At 40.7% G+C, this 23233-nt stretch overlaps 1 protein-coding gene across 1 annotated transcript in view; it reads left to right on the forward strand.

The window, feature by feature from the left end:
- The window catches only part of LOC124253026 (flocculation protein FLO11-like), a 33076-nt gene extending 10537 nt beyond the window's left edge, over positions 1 to 22539 (forward strand). Inside the window, exons 2-6 of the mRNA XM_046686741.1 lie at positions 10444 to 10527; positions 19121 to 19402; positions 19824 to 19914; positions 20275 to 21773; positions 22307 to 22539. Coding sequence (XP_046542697.1) covers positions 10476 to 10527; positions 19121 to 19402; positions 19824 to 19914; positions 20275 to 21773; positions 22307 to 22539 — 2157 coding nt within the window. The 5' untranslated portion in view covers positions 10444 to 10475. The remainder of the gene's footprint in view (positions 1 to 10443; positions 10528 to 19120; positions 19403 to 19823; positions 19915 to 20274; positions 21774 to 22306) is intronic.
- The last annotated feature ends 694 nt before the right edge of the window (positions 22540 to 23233 follow it).

The raw sequence follows: 23233 nt of genomic DNA on the forward strand, positions 1-23233 counted from the left end.
GGTGCCATACATACCTGACGTACATTGTGACATAGGATGCTATACACACCTGACGTACATTGTGTCATAGGATGCTATACACACCTGACGTACATTGTGACATAGGATGCTATACACACCTGACGTACATTGTGACATAGGATGCTATATACACCTGACGTACATTGTGACATAGGATGCCATATACACCTGACGTACATTGTGACATAGGATGCTATACACACCTGACGTACATTGTGTCATAGGATGCCACCTACGTACACCTGACGGGATGCTATACATTGTGACATAGGATGCCATATACACCTGACGTACATTGTGACATAGGATGCATAGGATGCTATACACACCTGACGTACATTGTGACATAGGATGCTATACACACCTGACGTACATTGTGACATAGGATGCTATACACACCTGACGTACATTGTGACATAGGATGCCACATACACCTGACGTACATTGTGACATAGGATGCTATACACACCTGACGTACATTGTGACATAGGATGCTATACACACCTGACGTACATTGTGACATAGGATGCTATACACACCTGACGTACATTGTGACATAGGATGCTATACACACCTGACGTACATTGTGACATAGGATGCTATACACACCTGACGTACATTGTGACATAGGATGCTATACACACCTGACGTACATTGTGACATAGGATGCTATACACACCTGACGTACATTGTGACATAGGATGCTATACACACCTGACGTACATTGTGACATAGGATGCTATACACACCTGACGTACATTGTGTCATAGGATGCTATACACACCTGACGTACATTGTGACATAGGATGCTATACACACCTGACGTACATTGTGACATAGGATGCTATACACACCTGACGTACATTGTGACATAGGATGCTATACACACCTGACGTACATTGTGACATAGGATGCTATACACACCTGACGTACATTGTGTCATAGGATGCTATACACACCTGACGTACATTGTGACATAGGATGCTATACACACCTGACGTACATTGTGACATAGGATGCTATACATACACCCACGACGTACATTGTGACATAGGATGCTACATACACCTGACGTACATTGTGACATAGGATGCTATATACACACCTGACGTACATTGTGACATAGGATGCTATACACACCTGACGCATACATTGTGACATAGGATGCTATACACACCTGACACCTGACGTACATTGTGACATAGGATGCTATACACACCTGACGTACATTGTGACATAGGATGCTATACACACCTGACGTACATTGTGACATAGGATGCCACACACACCTGACGTACATTGTGACATAGGATGCTATACACATTGTGACATAGGATGCTGACGTACATTGTGACATAGGATGCTATACACACCTGACGTACATTGTGACATAGGATGCTATACACACCTGACGTACATTGTGACATAGGATGCTATACATACCTGACGTACATTGTGACATAGGATGCTATACACGTACCTTGACATAGGATGCTATACACACGTACATTGTGACATAGGATGCTATACACACCTGACGTACATTGTGACATAGGATGCTATACACCGTACATGACGTACATTGTGACATAGGATGCTATACACACCTGACGTACATTGTGACATAGGATGCTATACACACCTGACGTACATTGTGACATAGGATGCTATACACACCTGACGTACATTGTGACATAGGATGCTATACACACCTGACGTACATTGTGACATAGGATGCTATACACACCTGACGTACATTGTGACATAGGATGCCACATACACCTGACGTACATTGTGACATAGGATGCTGCTATACACACCCGATGACGTACACATATAGATGACACACACCTGTGTCATATCAGGGATGCTATAACACCCGTACATTGTGACATAGGATGCCACATACACCTGACGTACATTGTGACATAGGATGCTATACACACCTGACGTACATTGTGACATAGGATGACGTACATTGTGACATAGGATGCACACACCTGACGTACATTGTGACATAGGATGCCACATACACCTGACGTACATTGTGACATGGATGCTATACACACCTGACACATTGTGACATAGGATGCTATACACACCTGACGTACATTGTGACATAGGATGCCACATACACCTGACGTACATTGTGACATAGGATGCTATACACACCTGACGTACATTGTGACATATAGGATGCTATACACACCTGACGTACATTGTGACATAGGATGCTATACACACCCTGACGTACATTGTGACATAGGATGCTATACACACCTGACGTACATTGTGACATAGGATGCTATACACACCTGACGTACATTGTGTCATAGGATGCTATATACACCTGACGTACATTGTGTCATAGGATGCTATACACACCTGGCGTACATTGTGACATAGGATGCTATACACACCTGACGTACATTGTGACATAGGATGCTATACACACCTGACGTACATTGTGACATAGGATGCTATACACACCTGACGTACATTGTGACATAGGATGCTATACACACCTGACGTACATTGTGACATAGGATGCTATACACACCTGACGTACATTGTGACATGGGATGCTATACACACCTGACGTACATTGTGTCATAGGATGCTATACACACCTGACGTACATTGTGACATAGGATGCTATACACACCTGACGTACATTGTGTCATAGGATGCTATATACACCTGACGTACATTGTGACATAGGATGCTATATACACCTGACGTACATTGTGTCATAGGATGCTATACACACCTGACGTACATTGTGACATCGGATGCTATACACACCTGACGTACATTGTGACATAGGATGCTATACACACCTGACGTACATTGTGACATAGGATGCTATACACACCTGACGTACATTGTGACATAGGATGCTATACACACCTGACGTACATTGTGACATAGGATGCTATACACACCTGACGTACATTGTGACATAGGATGCTATACACACCTGACGTACATTGTGACATAGGATGCTATACACCCTGACGTACATTGTGACATAGGATGCTATACACACCTGACGTACATTGTGACATAGGATGCTATACACACCTGACGTACATTGTGACATAGGATGCTATACACACCTGACGTACATTGTGACATAGGATGCTATATACACCTGACGTACATTGTGTCATAGGATGCTATACACACCTGACGTACATTGTGTCATAGGATGCCATACACACCTGACGTACATTGTGACATAGGATGCTATACACACCTGACGTACATTGTGTCATAGGATGCTATACACACCTGACGTACATTGTGTCATAGGATGCCACAAACACCTGATGTTCATTGTGTCATAGGATGCTATACACACCTGACGTACATTGTGTCATAGGATGCTATACACACCTGACGTACATTGTGACATAGGATGCTATACACACCTGACGTACATTGTGACATAGGATGCTATACACACCTGACGTACATTGTGTCATAGGATGCTATACACACCTGACGTACATTGTGACATAGGATGCCACATACACCTGATGTTCATTGTGTCATAGGATGCTATACACACCTGACGTACATTGTGTCATAGGATGCTATACACACCTGACGTACATTGTGACATAGGATGCTATACACACCTGACGTACATTGTGACATAGGATGCTATACACACCTGACGTACATTGTGTCATAGGATGCTATACACACCTGACGTACATTGTGTCATAGGATGCTATGTTAACATACACCTGACGTACATTGTGACATAGATGCAATATACACACCTGACGTACATTGTGACATAGGATGCTATACACCCTGACGTACATTGTGACATAGGATGCTATACACACCTGACGTACATTGTGTCATAGGATGCTATACACACCTGACTTACATTGTGTCATACACACCTGACGTACATTGTGTCATGGGATGCTATACACACCTGACGTACATTGTGACATAGGATGCTATACACACCTGACGTACATTGTGACATAGGATGCTATATACACCTGACGTACATTGTGACATAGGATGCTATACACACCTGACGTACATTGTGTGATTGTGTCATAGGATGCTATATACACCTGACGTACATTGTGTCATGGGATGCTATACACACCTGACGTACATTGTGACATAGGATGCTATACACACCTGACGTACATTGTGACATAGGATGCTATACACACCTGACGTACATTGTGTCATAGGATGCTATATACACCCTGACGTACATTGTGACATAGGATGCCATACATACAACCCTGACGTACATTGCGACATAGGATGCTATACACACCTGACGTACATTGTGACATCGGATGCATAGGATGCATATACCCTGACGTACATTGTGACATAGGATGCTATACACAATCTTTCGACGTACATTGTGACATCATACGCACCTGGATTGCTAGGATGCTACACACCTGACGTACATTGTGTCATAGGATGCTACATTACACACCTGACGTACATTGTGTCATAGGATGCTATACACACCTGACGTACATTGTGACATAGGATGCTATACACACCTGACGTACATTGTGTCATAGGATGCTTTACACACCTGACGTACATTGTGTCATAGGATGCTATACACACCTGACGTACATTGTGTCATAGGATGCTATACACACCTGACGTACATTGTGACATAGGATGCTATACACACCTGGCGTTCATTGTGACATAGGATGCTATACACACCTGGCGTTTATTGTGTCATAAGATGCTATACACACCTGGCTAGCTATTCTCGAAACGTTCGTAGCCTTACGAACTTCTTAAGCCCATTCTTAACACATTGGCTACGATCAAAGTTAAGAATTCTTAAGGCTACGAACGTTTCGAGAATAAGGGCCCTGGCGTTCATTGTGTCATAGGATGCTATACACACCAGGCGTTCATTGTGACATAGGATGTTATACACACCTGGCGTTCATTGTCACATAGGATGCCACACACACCTGACGTACATTGTGTCATAGGATGCTATACATACCTGATGTTCATTGTGACATAGGATGCCACACACACCTGATGACGTACATTGTGACATAGGATGCTATACACACCTGGCGTTCATTGTGACATAGGATGCTATACACACCTGACGTACATTGTGTCATAGGATGCTATACATACCTGATGTTCATTGTGATATAGGATGCCACACACACCTGACGTACATTGTGTCATAGGATGCTATACATACCTGATGTTCATTGTGACATAGGATGCCACACACACCTGACGTACATTGTGTCATAGGATGCTATATACACCTGACGTACATTGTGACATAGGATGCTATACACACCTGACGTACATAGTGTCATGTGCTGCATATATCTGCCAGTATAGCTACAGTCCACCCAACTGTCCCCTGCCGGGAGTGTGTGATGTACGCTAGCTGGTGCGGGAGACAGTCAGTCCACCCTACGCTGATTTATGTCCTGTCCTGCAAGGTGCTAACACTGAGATGACGCACACGAATATCTCCCTCGTCCCTACATGCTTAGTTGATACAAGTCTGGCTACAGAGGAAAGCTCTTCAACAAAGAAAATACGACACAATCTTTTCTTTTTAAAAAGATGATTTATATATTTATTTTTAAAAGTTGTTTATGTGTCTGAAAATTAAAGGCGACTGATCGTAGACATTACAGTCTCGCCGTGACAGCAGAACTGTAAATCCTGGAGGACACAGACAACTATAATGATGGCCACCGTGGGTGTGTGGAGATAGTACATGACGACACCTGTTTCATCAACACTATCTGGGTTCGAATTCCGGTTCTTCCCGGTCAGGATTTTAGGTATGATAGCACAATACCGTGGAAGTGGTAAACGTGAAAGCCCCGCATCACTTTAGGCTTTGCTCCCACATCAAGACGACACACGTTTTAACGTAACAGGAATACTGCTGAAAGCGACGTTAAGCCAAAGTCGTCCACTGTGTATGTCTTTGTGTATCTTATCGTGTGTTCAGACAACGTCGCCTTATGTCTCCACGCCTATTTATCATATAGAACAATGTTGAGTGGGTCGGCAGTACTTCCAGCAGGTAGTGTTGCTTCACTCGAATTAAATATCAGTCAAATCTTTGGCTTTAAGGTCGTATTTCCCCACTAAACAACATATATCACTAACTGAAATGTTATTTCATTGTTACATTCGTCTTACTCTTCAAGTGCACTACTAGACATTTTGGATATTTTCTTCCATAGTTAATATTTCATAGCATATAAAATACGTTTAGTATTTTAAATTAGTTCCATATATTCTATCCAAAAGAATACAAAGAACATTTATATACTATGACACATTAACTATAGTCATATAGTCTGAGTAGTGCGTGTATATATATTCAATCATGACCAGGAACGAGTTCGTAGTACTTATGAAATGTATATTTTATGACACAGACAAAACCAGAAAAAATGTTGTTGATACAAACAAGTGTTCCAAAATTGTTTGTGTTCGATTATGAGAAAACATGATCAATTGCTTGGTTGTTTAGTCACTGCGACCAATCTTCGATTATTTCAATTAATCGGAGTGAGTGAGTGAGTTTACTTTTACGCCGCACTCAGTAATATTCCAGCTATATGGCGGCGGTCTGTAAAACATCGAGTCTGGACCAGACAATCCAGTGATCAACAGCATGAGCATCGATCTGCGGTATTGGGAACCGATGACATTCAATTAATCGGACCACCATGAAGACATAGTAATCTCAAGTAGAGATTGTAGAGTCTTGTAGAGAAATCCCTTCATTGGTAACCAAGTCCCAGAAGGGTTGATACGGACGGCCCGGTGACATAGAGCATCCAACCTATCATACGCGACACTTGCACAGAGCTGCTATGACATCACAGACGTCGGTCCTTTAGAAGTGACTCGGCGAGCTGTGGGTGTTTACCAAGAGCGATCGAAAGGCTCATCTTCATGGACGGTCACAACGCTACATCTCAGGGGCGGTATATATGGAACGTTACTGTGCTGGCTTCTAGTTAATACAGATGCTAGGAATAACAGCAGGTATTGATTTCACCTTTGGAAAAAACTTAAATATGTTAATAATAGCCACTTCCGTGAATGCACAGCTTCATCACTGAATTTCAGTGATCAGTTTACATCGTTTGGACCACTATTTCACTTTTACGCTCTGTGGAAGTCGTCTCGGCGGATAACTGAGACTGCCTGGACCCCAGTCTTCATATTCCATTTTAAGCCTTCAAAGCCTTCATAAGCCTTTTTCATTGACTATTTGCAGTTTACATGCTGAGTTCCTGTATTGAAACGCTGAGAAAAACGTTTATGTATGTATGTATGTATGTATGTATGTATGTATGTATGTATGTATGTATGTATGTATGTATGTATGTATGTATGTATGTATGTATGTTTGTATGTTTGTATGTATGTATGTATGTATGTTTGTATGTTTGTATGTATGTATGTATGTATATGTTGTTTGCATGGAGTATGTATATAATATTATCTTTATTGTTTACATCGGGTATGCATATATCTTTATTGTTTACATGGGGTATGCATATATCTTTATTGTTTACATGGGGTATGCATATATCTTTATTGTTTACATGGGGTATGCATATATCTTTATTGTTTACATGGGGTATGCATATATCTTTATTGTTTACATGGGGTATGCATATATCTTTATTGTTTACATGAGGTATGCATATATCTTTATTGTTTACATGGGGTATGCATATATCTTTATTGTTTACATGGGGTATATATATCTCTTATTGTTTACATGGGGTATGCATATATCTTTATTGTTTACATGGGGTATGCATATATCTTTATTGTTTACATGGGTTATACATATATCTTTATTGTTTACATGAGGTATGCATATATCTTTATTATTTACATGAGGTATGCATATATCTTTTAATTGTTTACATGGGTTATACATATATCTTTATTGTTTACATGGGGTATACATATATCTTTATTGTTTACATGGGGTATGCATATATCTTTATTGTTTACATGGGGTATACATATATCTTTATTGTTTACATGGGGTATACATATATCTTTTGTTATTTACATGGGGTATGCATATATCTTTATTATTTACATGGGGTATGCATATATCTTTATTGTTTACATGGGCATACATATATCTTTATTGTTTACATGGGTTATACATATATCTTTATTATTTTACATGGGGTATACATATATCTTTATTGTTTACATGGGGGTATGCATATATCTTTATTGTTTACATGGGGTATGCATATATCTTTATTGTTTACATGGGGTATGCATATATCTTTATTGTTTTACATGGGGTATGTATATATCTTTATTGTTTACATGGGGTATACATATATCTCTTATTGCTTTACATGGGGTATGTATATATCTTTATTGTTTACATGGGGTATGCATATATCTTTATTGTTTACATGGGGTATGCATATATCTTTATTGTTTACATGGGGTATGCATATATCTTTATTGTTTACATGGGGTATGCATATATCTTTATTGTTTACATGGGGTATGTATATATCTTTATTGTTTACATGGGGTATGCATATATCTTTATTGTTTTACATGGGGCATACATATATCTTTATTGTTTACATGGGGTATGTATATATCTTTATTGTTTACATGAGGTATGCATATATCTTTTATTGTTTACATGGGGTGTGTATATATCTTTATTGTTTACATGGGGTATGCATATATCTTTATTGTTTACATGGGGTATGCATATATCTTTATTGTTTACATGGGGTATGCATATATCTTTATTGTTTACATGGGGTATGCATATATCTTTATTGTTTACATGGGGTATGCACATATATTTATTGTTTTACTTTATATATCTTTATTTTTACATGGGGTATGCATATATCTTTATTGTTTACATGGGGTATGCATATATCTTTATTGTTTACATGGGGTATGCATATATCTTTATTGTTTACATGGGGTATGCATATATCTTTATTGTTTACATGGGGTATGCATATATCTTTATTGTTTACATGGGGTATACATATATCTTTATTGTTTACATGGGGTATACATATATCTTTATTGTTTACATGGGGTGTGTATATATCTTTATTGTTTACATGGGGTATGCATATATCTTTATTGTTTACATGGGGTATGCATATATCTTTATTGTTTACATGGGGTATACATATATCTTTATTGTTTACATGGGGTATGCATATATCTTTATTGTTTACATGGGGTATGCATATATCTTTATTGTTTACATGGGGTATGTATATATCTTTATTGTTTACATGGGGTATGCATATATCTTTATTGTTTACATGGGGTATGTATATATCTTTATTGTTTACATGGGGTATGTATATATCTTTATTGTTTACATGGGGTATGCATATATCTTTATTGTTTACATGGGGTATGCATATATCTTTATTGTTTACATGGGGTATGTATATATCTTTATTGTTTACATGGGGTATGCATATATCTTTATTGTTTACATGGGGTATGTATATATCTTTATTGTTTACATGGGGTATGCATATATCTTTATTGTTTACATGGGGTATGTATATATCTTTATTGTTTACATGGGGTATGCATATATCTTTATTGTTTACATGGGGTATGCATATATCTTTATTGTTTACATGGGGTATGCATATATCTTTATTGTTTACATGGGGTATGTATATATCTTTATTGTTTACATGGGGTATGTATATATCTTTATTGTTTTACATGGGGTATGCATATATCTTTATTGTTTACATGGGGGTATGCATATATCTTTATTGTTTACATGGGGTATGTATATATCTTTATTGTTTCACATGGGGTATGCATATATCTTTATTGTTTACATGGGGTATGTATATATCTTTATTGTTTACATGGGGTATACATATATCTTTATTGTTTACATGGGGTATACATATATCTTTATTATTTATATGGGGTGTGTATATATCTTTATTGTTTACATGAGGTATGCATATATCTTTATTGTTTACATGGGGTATGTATATATCTTTATTGTTTACATGGGGTATGTATATATCTTTATTGTTTACATGGGGTATGTATATATCTTTATTGTTTACATGGGGTATGTATATATCTTTATTGTTTACATGGGGTATGTATATATCTTTATTGTTTACATGGGGTATGCATATATCTTTATTGTTTACATGGGGTATGCATATATCTTTATTGTTTACATGGGGTATGTATATATCTTTATTGTTTACATGGGGTATGTATATATCTTTATTGTTTACATGGGGTATGTATATATCTTTATTGTTTACATGGGGGTATGCAGATGTCTTCTTGTTTACATTGTACACGTCTATGCTGCAGGTGAGTGACATGGTTGACCTCCCCAAGAAGGCATGCTACACTGTAGAGCGCTAGACACCGCGGCTCTTCTCCTGCACATCCTAGGTGAGTGATGGTAGACACATCACCTTGACAGGAATACAAATAAACCACCTCATATTTTCAACTTTAATTTGATGGCTCCATATTTGCGCGACATGAGGTCAGGTAGACGAGGTACAGAGTCTGTAAGAAACAACAGCTATAAACATTCCACTATGAACTTCCTTCAGGCAGAACCATGCTGTTGATGCAGACTGTAACGTGCTCTGTAGCAAATACAAGTGAAATAATTGTCTTGCTCGTGGTTTGTACCCCAGAAACTCATGCTTGTCGCAAACCGGCTCCATTAGTGTGACGCAGTCATACCTTGTGACCAGGCTGTGTCATCTTGGCCGACCGAGTGGACCACTGCTACTGGTTTATAGTAGTTACTGACCCAGACTGTATGGCCTACAGGTCACTGTGATATAGGCATTAGACGTAAAACACACTAACTCTTATCTCACTGATATTTGCTTCAGGGTTGTATTTCAAAACAGAGCGGGTTGAATATCATAAAATGTTACGTAAAAGAAACAATTTTATCTTTATCCGTAAATAAAATATTTTTTATACCGAAAAAGATCATGTAGATTATCTTCGTAATATTGATCAGGACTGCACTTCGGACCAATAGCAACAAAACGATCCAACCTCTGTTTTGTAGGTGACTATAACTGAATCTCATTCTACAGTGCATATTTTGGTTTTTGCCCTGTACCATAAGTTGTCCATAACATTGAAATAAAGGATACACGTTGCTAATAAATATTTTTTTCGTAATTGTTTTTAATTGAATGAAATATCTTATAGTGTCATACAGCGTATCCCAACCATTCACTGATAATGGCAAAATTGATTTTATATACATATATTTTCATGTGTCCAATATTTGACTTTAGCCTGAATCCCGATAGTGATCATAATGAGACAGGGTCCTTAGTTAATACAATACGTCAGTGTGATACCTCAAGGACGGTCCTGTATACATCAGGGTTCTTAGTTAATACAAGAAGTCAGTCGGGTACTCCCTGGGGCTAGGCTGTCTGATCAAAACTGATTATTCTATTTCATGATTAATATTACATATTGACTTTATAAAGTAACTTTCATTCCTCTCATATTTTTCAACGATGATTCAGACATAATCGGTCACTGGATATCACTGACCTGTCAAAATAGTTTAGGTTGTAATTACTTGTAACGACACCGCTAAATCAAGCTGACATTGCTGAGAATAGGTCTAACACGTTCGTATAGTCAAATAGCGAGGCCCTTCCTGGATACCAGGAATAAAATAGTTTGACGTTATGCGCATATTGTCAATCATTCATTCTCAGATCAGAGCCATGAGGCATTACCGTACCCCACTAACATGTTGCAATGGCGGAAGTATGTTAAACAGTTGCCTGGAGCAGAACGATGGGACGACATTGCATGTACTGCATGACGATGATACCTACTCTGTTTTACATGCATTGGGATGAGTACATACATATCAGCATGTTACAGATGTAGATTCAGTGTCAACGTTTCCACCTCACTGAAAGTGATTAACGGTTATTTTACAAGCACAGGCCATGTCAAAAGCTCTCGTAGTAGTAGTTAGTGAGTGTACTCAAATCTGGATTTGATTTGATCTGGATTATGTTTGATACATGAAATTCTATGGAAACGTACATGTGAAGCAAGTTAGGTTGGAGTAATGTGACTTAACAGTTCAAGGAATTTATGCGAAGCCACCGTGGTGGCTGAGTGGGTTAGATCTCTGACTGTGTGAGGCGATTTGGTGCCTCACTCTCAGTGTGAGATGGGCTCAACCCAAAACAGTACAAGTTGTACTTTGACTAAGAAAGTGTATCACAAAATATAACATTTGTTTAAACTACGATAAAATTCTATCCATCTACCATTTTCATAGGTTAAACTAAACAAGAATATATGAAGCGGCCTAATAGAAATGGCCTCTTGTTAGGTGTCGAGGTGGGGAAAGGGGGGCGCCTCAGTACTCAGCAGCGTCCTGTATGACATGTAGGTGAACACCCTTAACCCAGTCACGAGGGTTTATGTGAGACCAACCAAAAATGGTCCATCTTGCAATAAAAAGACAATAAGCATATACAACTGTAGCTGGCATTAACATTAAATATAGTCTGCCGTGTCAGTGTCACGGTATGGTGGGGAAACAGAAGAACGAGATTGTATCCCCGTTATAAAGCCAGACACTGCAATTCATATTAGATTAATCTGACGCCAGTCAAGTATACTGAAACCCCTTTAATCCAACTATAGGAAACCTCGATACAGGGAACCTTAATAATGCAAGCAGATTCTGTAAAACAGTACTTATAACAAGTATCATTAATTAAGCATAGTAAACACCTGTAAGACAAGGCAAACGCTGTTCCCACGAAAAAACAAAGCATTGTTATACTATACTCCCGTCCAAAAGAAACTTGACACCTGACAAAGTACTGACTGTGTGCAGAATTTCAGTCCCATGTCATTAAAACCTAAACCTAAAACACATAAATCTATTGAGAAGCACATCACAAACTTTAATCAAGATTTGTTGAACATTAATGAAGTATTGACGTGCCATTTACAGAAGGGGTGAAATTTGAAATTTACATAGCCAAAAGATAAAGACTTTACACTTTCATAGACTTTGAGAGTGGTCAAAAAGCTTTGTAAATAACGGTTGTGTCCTCCTTGGGCCTGGATGCATGCAAACACACATCTGCGCATTGATGACGTCGGCCGTCTGATGAGGTTGTTGGGTATTCTCTGCCACTCCTCCCTCAGCGCTTGGATCAACTGCCGACGTGTTTGTGGAGGTGGTTGTTGTTGTCTGATACGGCGATCGAGGTGGTCCCCGAGGTGGTCCCCGAGGTTATCGATCGGTGACATATCAGGAGACCTTGGGGGCCAGGGTAGAACGTTGACGTTGTTGCGATTAAGAAAGTCCTGTACAACTCTAGCAACATGGGGCCTGGCGTTGTCATGTTGGAAGAGAGTCTCTCGCTGCTGTTGCTGCAGGAAAGGGAGAACTACTGGCCTCAAAACGTGGTTGATGTAGCGTTGACCAGTCAGTGTCTCGTCAAACACAACAAGTCTAGTGGTCCGGTCTCCAAAAATTAATCCCCAGATCATTACACCCCCTCCACCCAAAGGCTCCGTCTCCTGAATGCAACAAGGAGCCATTAGTTCGCCCACTCGCCATTAATTCGCCCACTCGCCATTAGTTCGTAAACTCATGTCCTTCCGTCATTATGGAACAGAGAGAACCTGCTCTCGTCCGAAAAGAGTACCCTTTGCCACTCACGTCTCTGCCAGCGTCGTACGTGACGTTCCCACTGTAATCTCTGCTGGTGATGTCTAAGTGTCAGGAAAGTTCCTCTGTACGGTCTGTAGTTCCTAATGCCGTAGGCACGGAGACGTCAGGCCACTGTCTGTCGACTGAGGTGGCGACCCAATGCCGTTGTTGCCGTTGACGTTGCCGTCAGGAAGCGGTTACGTAGGTGGAGATTACGGATGTATTGGTTTTCCTGTGCCGTTGTGATGCGGGGTCTCCCTGATCTGGGCCGGTCCCTCGTCTGGCCTGTCTGTTGGAACCGCTGGAGGAGGTTGATATAGCCGTGGTAGAGCAAGCGAAGGTTCTCGCAACGTGATCACGAGAAGCCCCCATTTGGATGGTACCGATGGCTCGTTCACGCTGTTCTGCTGTCAGTCTCGGCATTCTTGCTGTGGTTTTCCAATGACACTGATGGAAGAGGGTTATATGGGGGCATTTTATACCCAAAATTGCACGTGCGGTTCGTGCAACTGCGAGAAAACCGATTTTACAAGCAACCGTGCCTGTGAACCATGCTTTGGAAATGTTGCGTTCCCGCTATACAATTTCAAGTCTCTATGAACGCGGGAGAACTCGGGACATTGTATTTTGCAATGTTTAAAAAGTCACAGTTTCTTTAGAGCGAAAATATAAGGGTCAAGTTTCTTTTGGACGTGAGTATATTTATATACTGACAGACGAAAGTGTGTTGAAAACGTGTTATTACAAGCAAACTTTGTGTAACACGAAGAGGAAGACAAATACTGGGAAACCGAAATATGGCATGCCGTGTTAATACAAACAAATTGTAGAAACACGTTAATCCAGACAAACATTAAAATCCATGCAAAACAGATTCTATCAAATCCATTTGATCCTGATTACTAAAAAAACCCAAACAAAACCTGTTTAGTATAAATCGAATAGTACAAAATGATACAAGAATCCGACACACAACAAGTATAGAGAAATCTTGTTATTCCGAAGAAATTTCTGACATACGTGTCATTAATTATGATGTATTTCAAGGCAGTAAAATCGTACATCAGCAACGCAGTATGATATCTGACAGAGTTTAGCTCCAAAAACTCCCATGCTTCATAAGCAGTAAATCTGTCCCTGTGTGCCGATGATGGATCGGGTTTACCCTGCTCGGGTGATGTCTGTAGATGCCGACCATCACTCTGTCACAATCACGTCTGTTACTGTCAACATTAAAGAAGAATAAAGCCTGTCTTGAGGCAATGTGGAACAGTAAGGTACACGTGGTAATCAGTTGACTCTGATGTTGGGGGACAGTGCTGGCAGTGCCTCATATGCTCTAGTGACAGTGAATTGTCTAAACTCGCGATCACTGGATTGTCTGGTCCAGACTGCGTGGTATGGCAGGAGTCAGCAACACATACAATAAACTGACTGACTGACTGACTGACTGAGTTTGGTTTTACGCCGCTTTTAGCAATATTCCAGCAACATGACGGCGGGGGACACCAGAAATGAGCTTCACACATTGTACCCATGTGGGGATTCGAACCCGGGCCTTCGGCGTGACGAGCCAACGCTTTAACCATTAGGCTACCCCACCGCCCCATACAATAAACACAAGCTAACATTTACCTGTTGTAATCAAATATGTTGCAGGCGGGTGCCACCTGTAGAATGTTTACCCTTTTGACCAACAGCTGGTGGCATAACCAAATTTCAGTGATCCATGTACAGTGAAACCTGTCTAAACCGGCACCCCAAGGGACCGAAATAAAATGCCGGTTTAGACAATGTGCCGGATTAGACAGGTGTCGGTGTTGGCAGGTTTCACTGTATATACTTTTTTTCATGTTTTTGCCTTTAGGCAGATAACCAGTATTCTTTGGTGTTTACGCTTCATATTTACAGATTTTCTTACGGGTGTGCTGATAAATATATGATCGCTGGTATTAAACTGAATGTTCAAGACGAGTTTAACAAGGGGTACTAGGATATCTCATTGTGTCTGTGCATCAAATGAACTATTCTGAGAAGAAACAAAACCCAACTGTAATAAAAAAATAATTTTTCCGTGCACATGTCTGTGACCACAGTCCTGTCTAGTTGTCTCCCCTTATACGCACATAACACTATCCGTGACGAAGATATATATTAACACGGGAGTGACATGGAAGTGCGCTGCAAACTTACGCGCACGGATTTGCTGGTTTTATTTTCTTCAACGGGTGGTCAAACGCATGACAAGCGACGTGTTGGTAATGTTTGTGAAATGTGTTTTGGTTAAACGTTTAATAGAGTGAATAATCAATGAGAGAAAGGTGTGTTTGTACCAACATGTTAATACCATCTACGAAACAGCCATAAGGTGATGTGTTAAATATAATTCATAAATAGGGCGATAATGTGTGTAGATATGCAAAGATGTCAGGTGATGTTTGTAGATTTGTATGGACGGTTAAATCATGTGTTAACTGAGCGTGGCCAAGGAAACCATACTACAAACATCCTATGGTAAAGCAGACAGAATACTCAACGACTAAACTCTATAAGTAATTACACATTACCATAAAAACACATTTTATAAAGAAATCTCTTTCATAGGTCCCGACAACTCTTTGCCGTTGCAAGCATATTAATCATGCATAAATCAGTCACAAAAATCCCCGAACTGCAGCCGCCGCGGGTGTATGTACGTCGGCGCGACTACGTCGCTGGGGCCAGACCTCTCACCAGCCCGGGGCGTATTGCATGTGGCTAATTACATCATTTCATCAAAGTCGTTATTGATTCATTCGACTTAATACAGAAAGAAAATACGAACATGGCAGCTAGAATGTAATACTTTAGATACCTTATGAAATTCCATTTCACAAATATAAGTAGAACGTTCTCTTGCAATGAAAATTAATTGAATATAGCAATCCTAGGTTTTCCTAATGCGATAGCAGTGTAAAATGTATTTTTAGGCAAGATTAATGAAACTCATTAATTAGTTGACTCTGGAATTTTGACGAATGAGTCTTGTTTTAATGTATGACAAGGTGTGACTATTGATATGTATGACTAATGACTGACCGTCAGCCTCGGTGTGGTGGTGTACCCGGTGACTTTGATGCATGCACTGGCGCGTGCACTCCATGACACTACTACCACTATGAGGTGTGGTGGGGTGAGGTGAGGTGAGGTGTGGTGTGGTGAGGTGTGGTGAGGTGTGGTGTGGTGTGGTGTGGTGTGGTGTTGTGAGGTGAGGTGAGGTGAGGTGAGGAGGTGAGGTGAGGTGTGGTGAGGTGAGGTGTGGTGTGGTGTGGTGAGGTGTGGTGAGGTGTGGTGTGGTGAGGTGAGATGAGGTAAGGTAAGGTAAGGTAAGGTAAGGTCATAGTATTGAAGTATCCGTATGGAGATCACAGTATTCAAGTATCCGTATGGAGATCATAGTATTGAACTATCCATGTGGAGGGCATAGTACTGAAGTATTTTATATCGAAGTTATAGCATTGAAGTATCCGTATGGGGGTCATATTATTGAAGTATCCGTATGGAGATCATAGTATTGAAGTATTCTATGTGGAGATCATAGTGCTGAAGTATCCGCATGGAGGTCACAGTATTGAAGTATCCTATGGAGGTCATATTAGTAGTAAAGGAAGTCTTTATATAAGTCTTTACAGCATTGATATAATGAATTCATGTTAGGGATTTAGAGCAAGTTTACGGACCACGAACCCACCAAACATTATATTGAATACGCGTATGAGTAAACGCCCCTCTGTTACATGTGATATAGTGACGCCGCCTACATCTTCTCAAATGAAATTACAATTCAAGTCAGAGACAGAATTGTACGGAAGCGTAGTAGGGCCACATCCTACGTAGGAGATACTAAGTCCTACGTAGGAGATATTAAGTCCTACGTAGGAGATACTAAGTCCTACGTAGGAGATATCAAGTACTACGTAGGAGATAGTAAGACCCAAAAAATTTTTCACCGTGGCCCTACTACGCTTCCGTAGAATTGAGACAATGTCCATTTACTGCATTTCTATGTTTTTTCAAATTAGCTGGTGGCTGCAGAATTTCTGCGACCTGCTCCAAGCAAAAATATGTTGAACAAAACTGTTGAATATGTTACCCATTCTATACACTACCTCATTCCACCCCAATCACCACCCTGTCTACGCACTACCTACGACCCGTCCCTACCCGTCGACGCCCCATTTTCCCTACCCGTCCCCCGTTCTCACGTGAACCCCCCTCATTCACTCAAATCGCCCCTTTTTACTTTAACAAAACCGACAACACGGGGTTGTTGAAGAGGAAATTGACAGTGTTTGATCTCCTCTGAAGTATTACACAGCTAAGGTTTGAAACGACGACATGACGGGAGGAATGACAGCGCCGTGATGAACGTGTCCTAACACACTGTAGTGGGTCTGTCTCCTCACGATGTTAATGTGAAAGTTCACACGTGATACGTCAGTCAATGCTCCCGATTGACTCTCTCGGGAGAGTTTCCACTTTATCTTCAGACAGGTGGCGGCGTTTGTTTTGTCAAAGCCTGACAAATGTTTTTCCTACAATGTTCTTCGGTATTCAGGTCAGAATGTATCCAACATATTCTGGTGACTCATCTTTAGATGCTCTATCTAATGTTCCCGTCATTTAATTTCATGAATAATGTATCTACTTTGATAAGACCTTAAGACCTTTGATATGCATTATCCTATCCCAGTTTCAGCAAAATATATATATAGCGTAACTCATTTCACATTCATGATGTCGCTACATAGCCAATGTTTCGCGAAGTATTTACAAAAATAATCAGTCTACAAATACATTTCACGTTTTATAAATGATTGGCCTGTTTCACACAGGTGTGTGTATTGGTGACATCGGTATTAAGACCGATTTGTGTTTGTATCAGAAGAATATAGTTTCGCCAATGTAATCTACCAAGGGCGTATATATACCACATCCTATGTTCTGAAACTTGCTATGTCGAACTTCTGGTTATATCGAAGAAAATGTTTATTGTCTGTGTATACATTGTTTCGTCATCAGTTTGTGTTTGCGCCGAACGTCGGATAACTCGAAGTATTTCTTAAGATCACTTAAACTTCGACTCAACAGTGTTTCACTGTACACGTGCATCTTTTAATTCTTCTTAATTGTTTGAAGTTAGATTTGTATGTGCCGCATGGAATGCATGTGGGATCATTCTCTGTATACCTGCACATTATCCTGCAGACATGCATGTTTATTGTCATTATGATCACCCATGCATGTGTTGATTGTTTCCAGCGAGCATTTCCCACTTACAAGCCGTGCCGAGATTCCCCCCTCCCCCAAGGCGGGCAGCTCAGCAACAGGTGCCCGTTATATGCAGGGATGGGTGGACCCCAGCTGTGGCAGAGAATCTAGACGGTGGACCTTCTACATACATTTGCATACAGACAAACATAAAGTCGTTGCCATGGGAGCAGTCACTTGATACCTGCAGGGCGAATGACGCATTTTTGCTAAAACTTGACAAGCGTGTGAAGATTGGCTTCCAGACTTTGGAAGAATACATTACTGACCAAAGTACGTAAACGTTATCAACTGTAAATTATATGAATAGTCATAGCATATGTGTTAATCAAAAGATTTGAATGTGAAATATTTTGTTATCTAAAATATTTTCTTTTTAAAATTGATTGTATAATTGTGTCCGCTAGCAAAAATCTTTTGTAAATCAGTGAATAATTAGAGCTTCGATAGTCAATGTGCTGAGATTGGATATCAAAAGGAATCTACATGGATAAAGGAAGAAACAGTTGGCTGCGACACGTCGGTTTCATGATGGACACAAATAGTGTCTTCCGGTTTTACAGTGTAGCAGAATCACTCTCATCATAGCATCTGTTTTCCATCTCATTGAATGCTGCTATTAGTTTCTTACAAACATGAAAGTTATGCATTTTTCGTGTGGATCATAAAAAGTGCATTGATTATCCGTGGACAGATTTGGACACCTTCTGGACAGGTCTGCATGAAGAAGAGACCAAGTTCGTCTGGGATGAACTGAACCCGTCTCTGGTAGAGTCATATGCCGGGTAGGTACATTCCTTCATTAGAGTGAGGACGTTGAGTTTATGCCGCTTTAGCAACATTCCAGAAATCGGTTTCACACATTGTACCCATGAGGGGAATCGAACCAGGCTCTTGGGAACGAGCGAACCCTTTAACCACGAGGCTACCCCACTGCCCCTGCTTCATTAGAGACATGCAAACTATGGATAAGGAAAACAAACAGCATATATTCAATTTGTGCAGCAACAATAGCATTAGGCTTTGCTCAGTGACAATCAGCGAAAACTGGGCCATGAACATTGATTTTAGCGTTAGCGATAGGGCGGACTCTTTCCTGTACATGTCTGAAGTACTGTTCGATTTTATATATGTATATGTTCCAGACCGCATGCAGGTTATGGCAAAATCAAACGGGGATGGAGGTGGAACACGGACTCATTTGATGACGTCACTGGAAAGTGTGGAGTTATCTCCCTTAACCACACACTGTCGAGACGGAAGAGGGCGAGCAATAGCGATTATGATGATTACATGCAAGCCCGTCATAATGTTGACCTTGACCTTCCTGATTCAGCGCCATCTGGTTTCCGTTTTCCCGGCCTTCATTACCCTCCCGCCACTCATCCCAGAAGCAAAGAGGTGTATCCAGTCTTCCCGGACAACCTGAACAGCGCCGAGATTGGTCATTTCCCGGTGACCGATGCTCCTAGCTTGACCACCGTCACGGACAGTTCAAGCGAAGAGGACAACAATGACTTGGAAGATGCTCCGATTGTGAAAAGGAGTACAATGACAAAGATGGATGTGACTGAACTACCCTCTTCTGATGATGATCAAGCAGACGAAACGACGTCAACGACAACAGAACCGAGTGCAGATCCGTCATCAACGAACACAACGCATGTGGCAACAACGACTCCCTTTATAGTCAGCACTACACAGAGCACACCCTCTACAACAACCACTGAACCTAGACAGCTCACAAGCACTGAACTTATGGCTGGGTCAACGTCAGTTTCAAACTCCATCAACACAACAACAGCCGTCACTGCATCTACATCTATTCCTACATCTCCATCTACGACTTCTGAGTTACCATCGCTATCCACTTCAGCACCGTCAAAGACAACTTCATCTTCACAAGAAACGCCATCGCTACAAACCGCCACCACAACGCCAACGGCAACTTCATCAGCGACTTCACCCACTTTCACCCCAACGACATCGACAATTAAACCATCTGCTCCAAAGTCCACCTTCCCTACATCAACAACTGTGACATCATCCACGACACCTTCAACTCCTACATCCTCGAAACTATCGACAGCATCATCGACTACTTCGACTCCGTCGACTTCAACACTTGAAACTATGCAAAATATGGAAATAACTAGGGGTTCCGTTCAAGCCGGCACACCTTTTTCTGTCCGCACGAGTGACGTAACTCTGCCTTCATCGGCAGCAATAACGACAGCAACACCATCAGCAACAACAGCAACATCAACTGCATCAACTACAACAGCAACATCAGCAACAACAGCAACAACCCCAACAACACTAAAATTAAACCTGTCAACATTAACTGAAAAAGTAACGCACCCCCCACTGCCCTCCACTGACGCTTCGTCAAAAACAGAATCAACCACGTCCATTCCTCCTTCGTCATTGCCTCACCCGACATCAACAACAGCAACATCGACTACGACAAGTGCTCCCGTATCACCTGACACGCTTGTTCGAGTTATGGGTCACACTGAAAGATTAACATCGAGTGTTGGGCGTCCGCCGACTGGTCAGGTTGTCCAGTACATGAGCATGGACATCTGTGACCGCCCACATCCCTCCGTGTGCTACTCCGAGCCCATCACAGCCCTCCGGCAAGGTCAGTACATGAAACCAAACGATCCATATTTACACAACAGGTCAAGGGTGTACCAAGATGTAGCTGTATCTATCATTGTCAGGTGTACTATACAAGGTCAGCGACAAGTTCCTCACAGTCGATGTGTTACAAGGGCGTTAGGTGTACATGATCCTGTTTTCCTGAAAGGGGAATTAAGGTAGACCTATTTCACGTTATTTGCAAATCATTAAGCAGACCATTAAAAAAAAGCCTTACCTGTCAGTATTATTCAGTCATCTCGGATTACCGTTATTTCGTAACCTCTTTAAGATCACGATAGAGGGTATCGCCATGTTCTATCGGTAGCACCTGAACATGTTCAGCGGATCTTTGAATACCAGAAACAAAGAAGATTATCAGATTTTTAACAAACTAAATCGATGCTTCCATAACAGCATTTCGGATAATATGTGATAGTTTCTTCCTATATGTATTTGAAATGATTACTGTCTATAAATGGAACGTCCCTACATTTTAATTTTGAGATTCATGGTACAGAGTAACTATTTCAGTGTCTTTCTGTGGGTTTGGCTGGGTCGGACATCCCTTTGTCGACAAATGCTACAAGGTGCTGACCTTTCCGCTGAATCACTTCCGGGCCAAGGCAAGGTGTATTGATGAGGGCGGGACTATGGCGACGATTGATGGCGGGACTGGACTGGCGGACGATTGCCGGTATTCATCAGATTTTTGGTGCAGGTATAATATGGGCATACGTCTGACGAACTGGACTGATGATAGTTAAAGGGAGCATGGCCATACAATCAACTATTAAATACAACATTAAAACTACGGAATATATACAGGAAAATGAAGCAACAAGTATTTTCAGTGTTAATCTTTAACAATCCCGATTTTTGCCAACACTCTAAAGGTAAATATTCAAAGAATACATAACCTTTAGTGACTGTCAAATTTATTCATCTGATAACAGTGACAACATCACCCGAACTCAACCACTCTCAGAAACAACATGCAAAATGTGTGGCATGAATGTGCTCCACTCTCCACACATGCACCCTGATCGGTGTAAACCTACCTGTAATCATTCCTCTGGTACAACAAGCGGGTCCTAACTTCATTTTTATGGATGATAATGCTCGAGAAAGAGTTGTTAACGATGTTGCTTAGATCAACAACATCACACATATGGACTGGCCTGCAAGGTCACTTGACCTTAATCCCATTGAACATGCTTGGGACATTATTGGAAGTCGTGTTTACGGTCTCCATGTTCACCCCCAGACTCTGGATGACCTCGAGCAGGCGTTACAGAGATAACGGCAGAACATTCCACAACAACAACTTTTTAGGTTCATTTGGTCAATGCAAAGCCGTGTAGAAGCCTGCATTTGTGCTCATGGTGGCCATACGCGTTACTGAACACTGCTTCACTGTCCAAAACTGACTTGAACATTAATGTTAACATTTTGCTCGAT

Source organism: Haliotis rubra, unplaced genomic scaffold (assembly GCF_003918875.1).
Source record: "Haliotis rubra isolate DU_JTF1 unplaced genomic scaffold, ASM391887v1 Scf53, whole genome shotgun sequence".
Lineage (NCBI taxonomy): Eukaryota > Metazoa > Mollusca > Gastropoda > Lepetellida > Haliotidae > Haliotis > Haliotis rubra.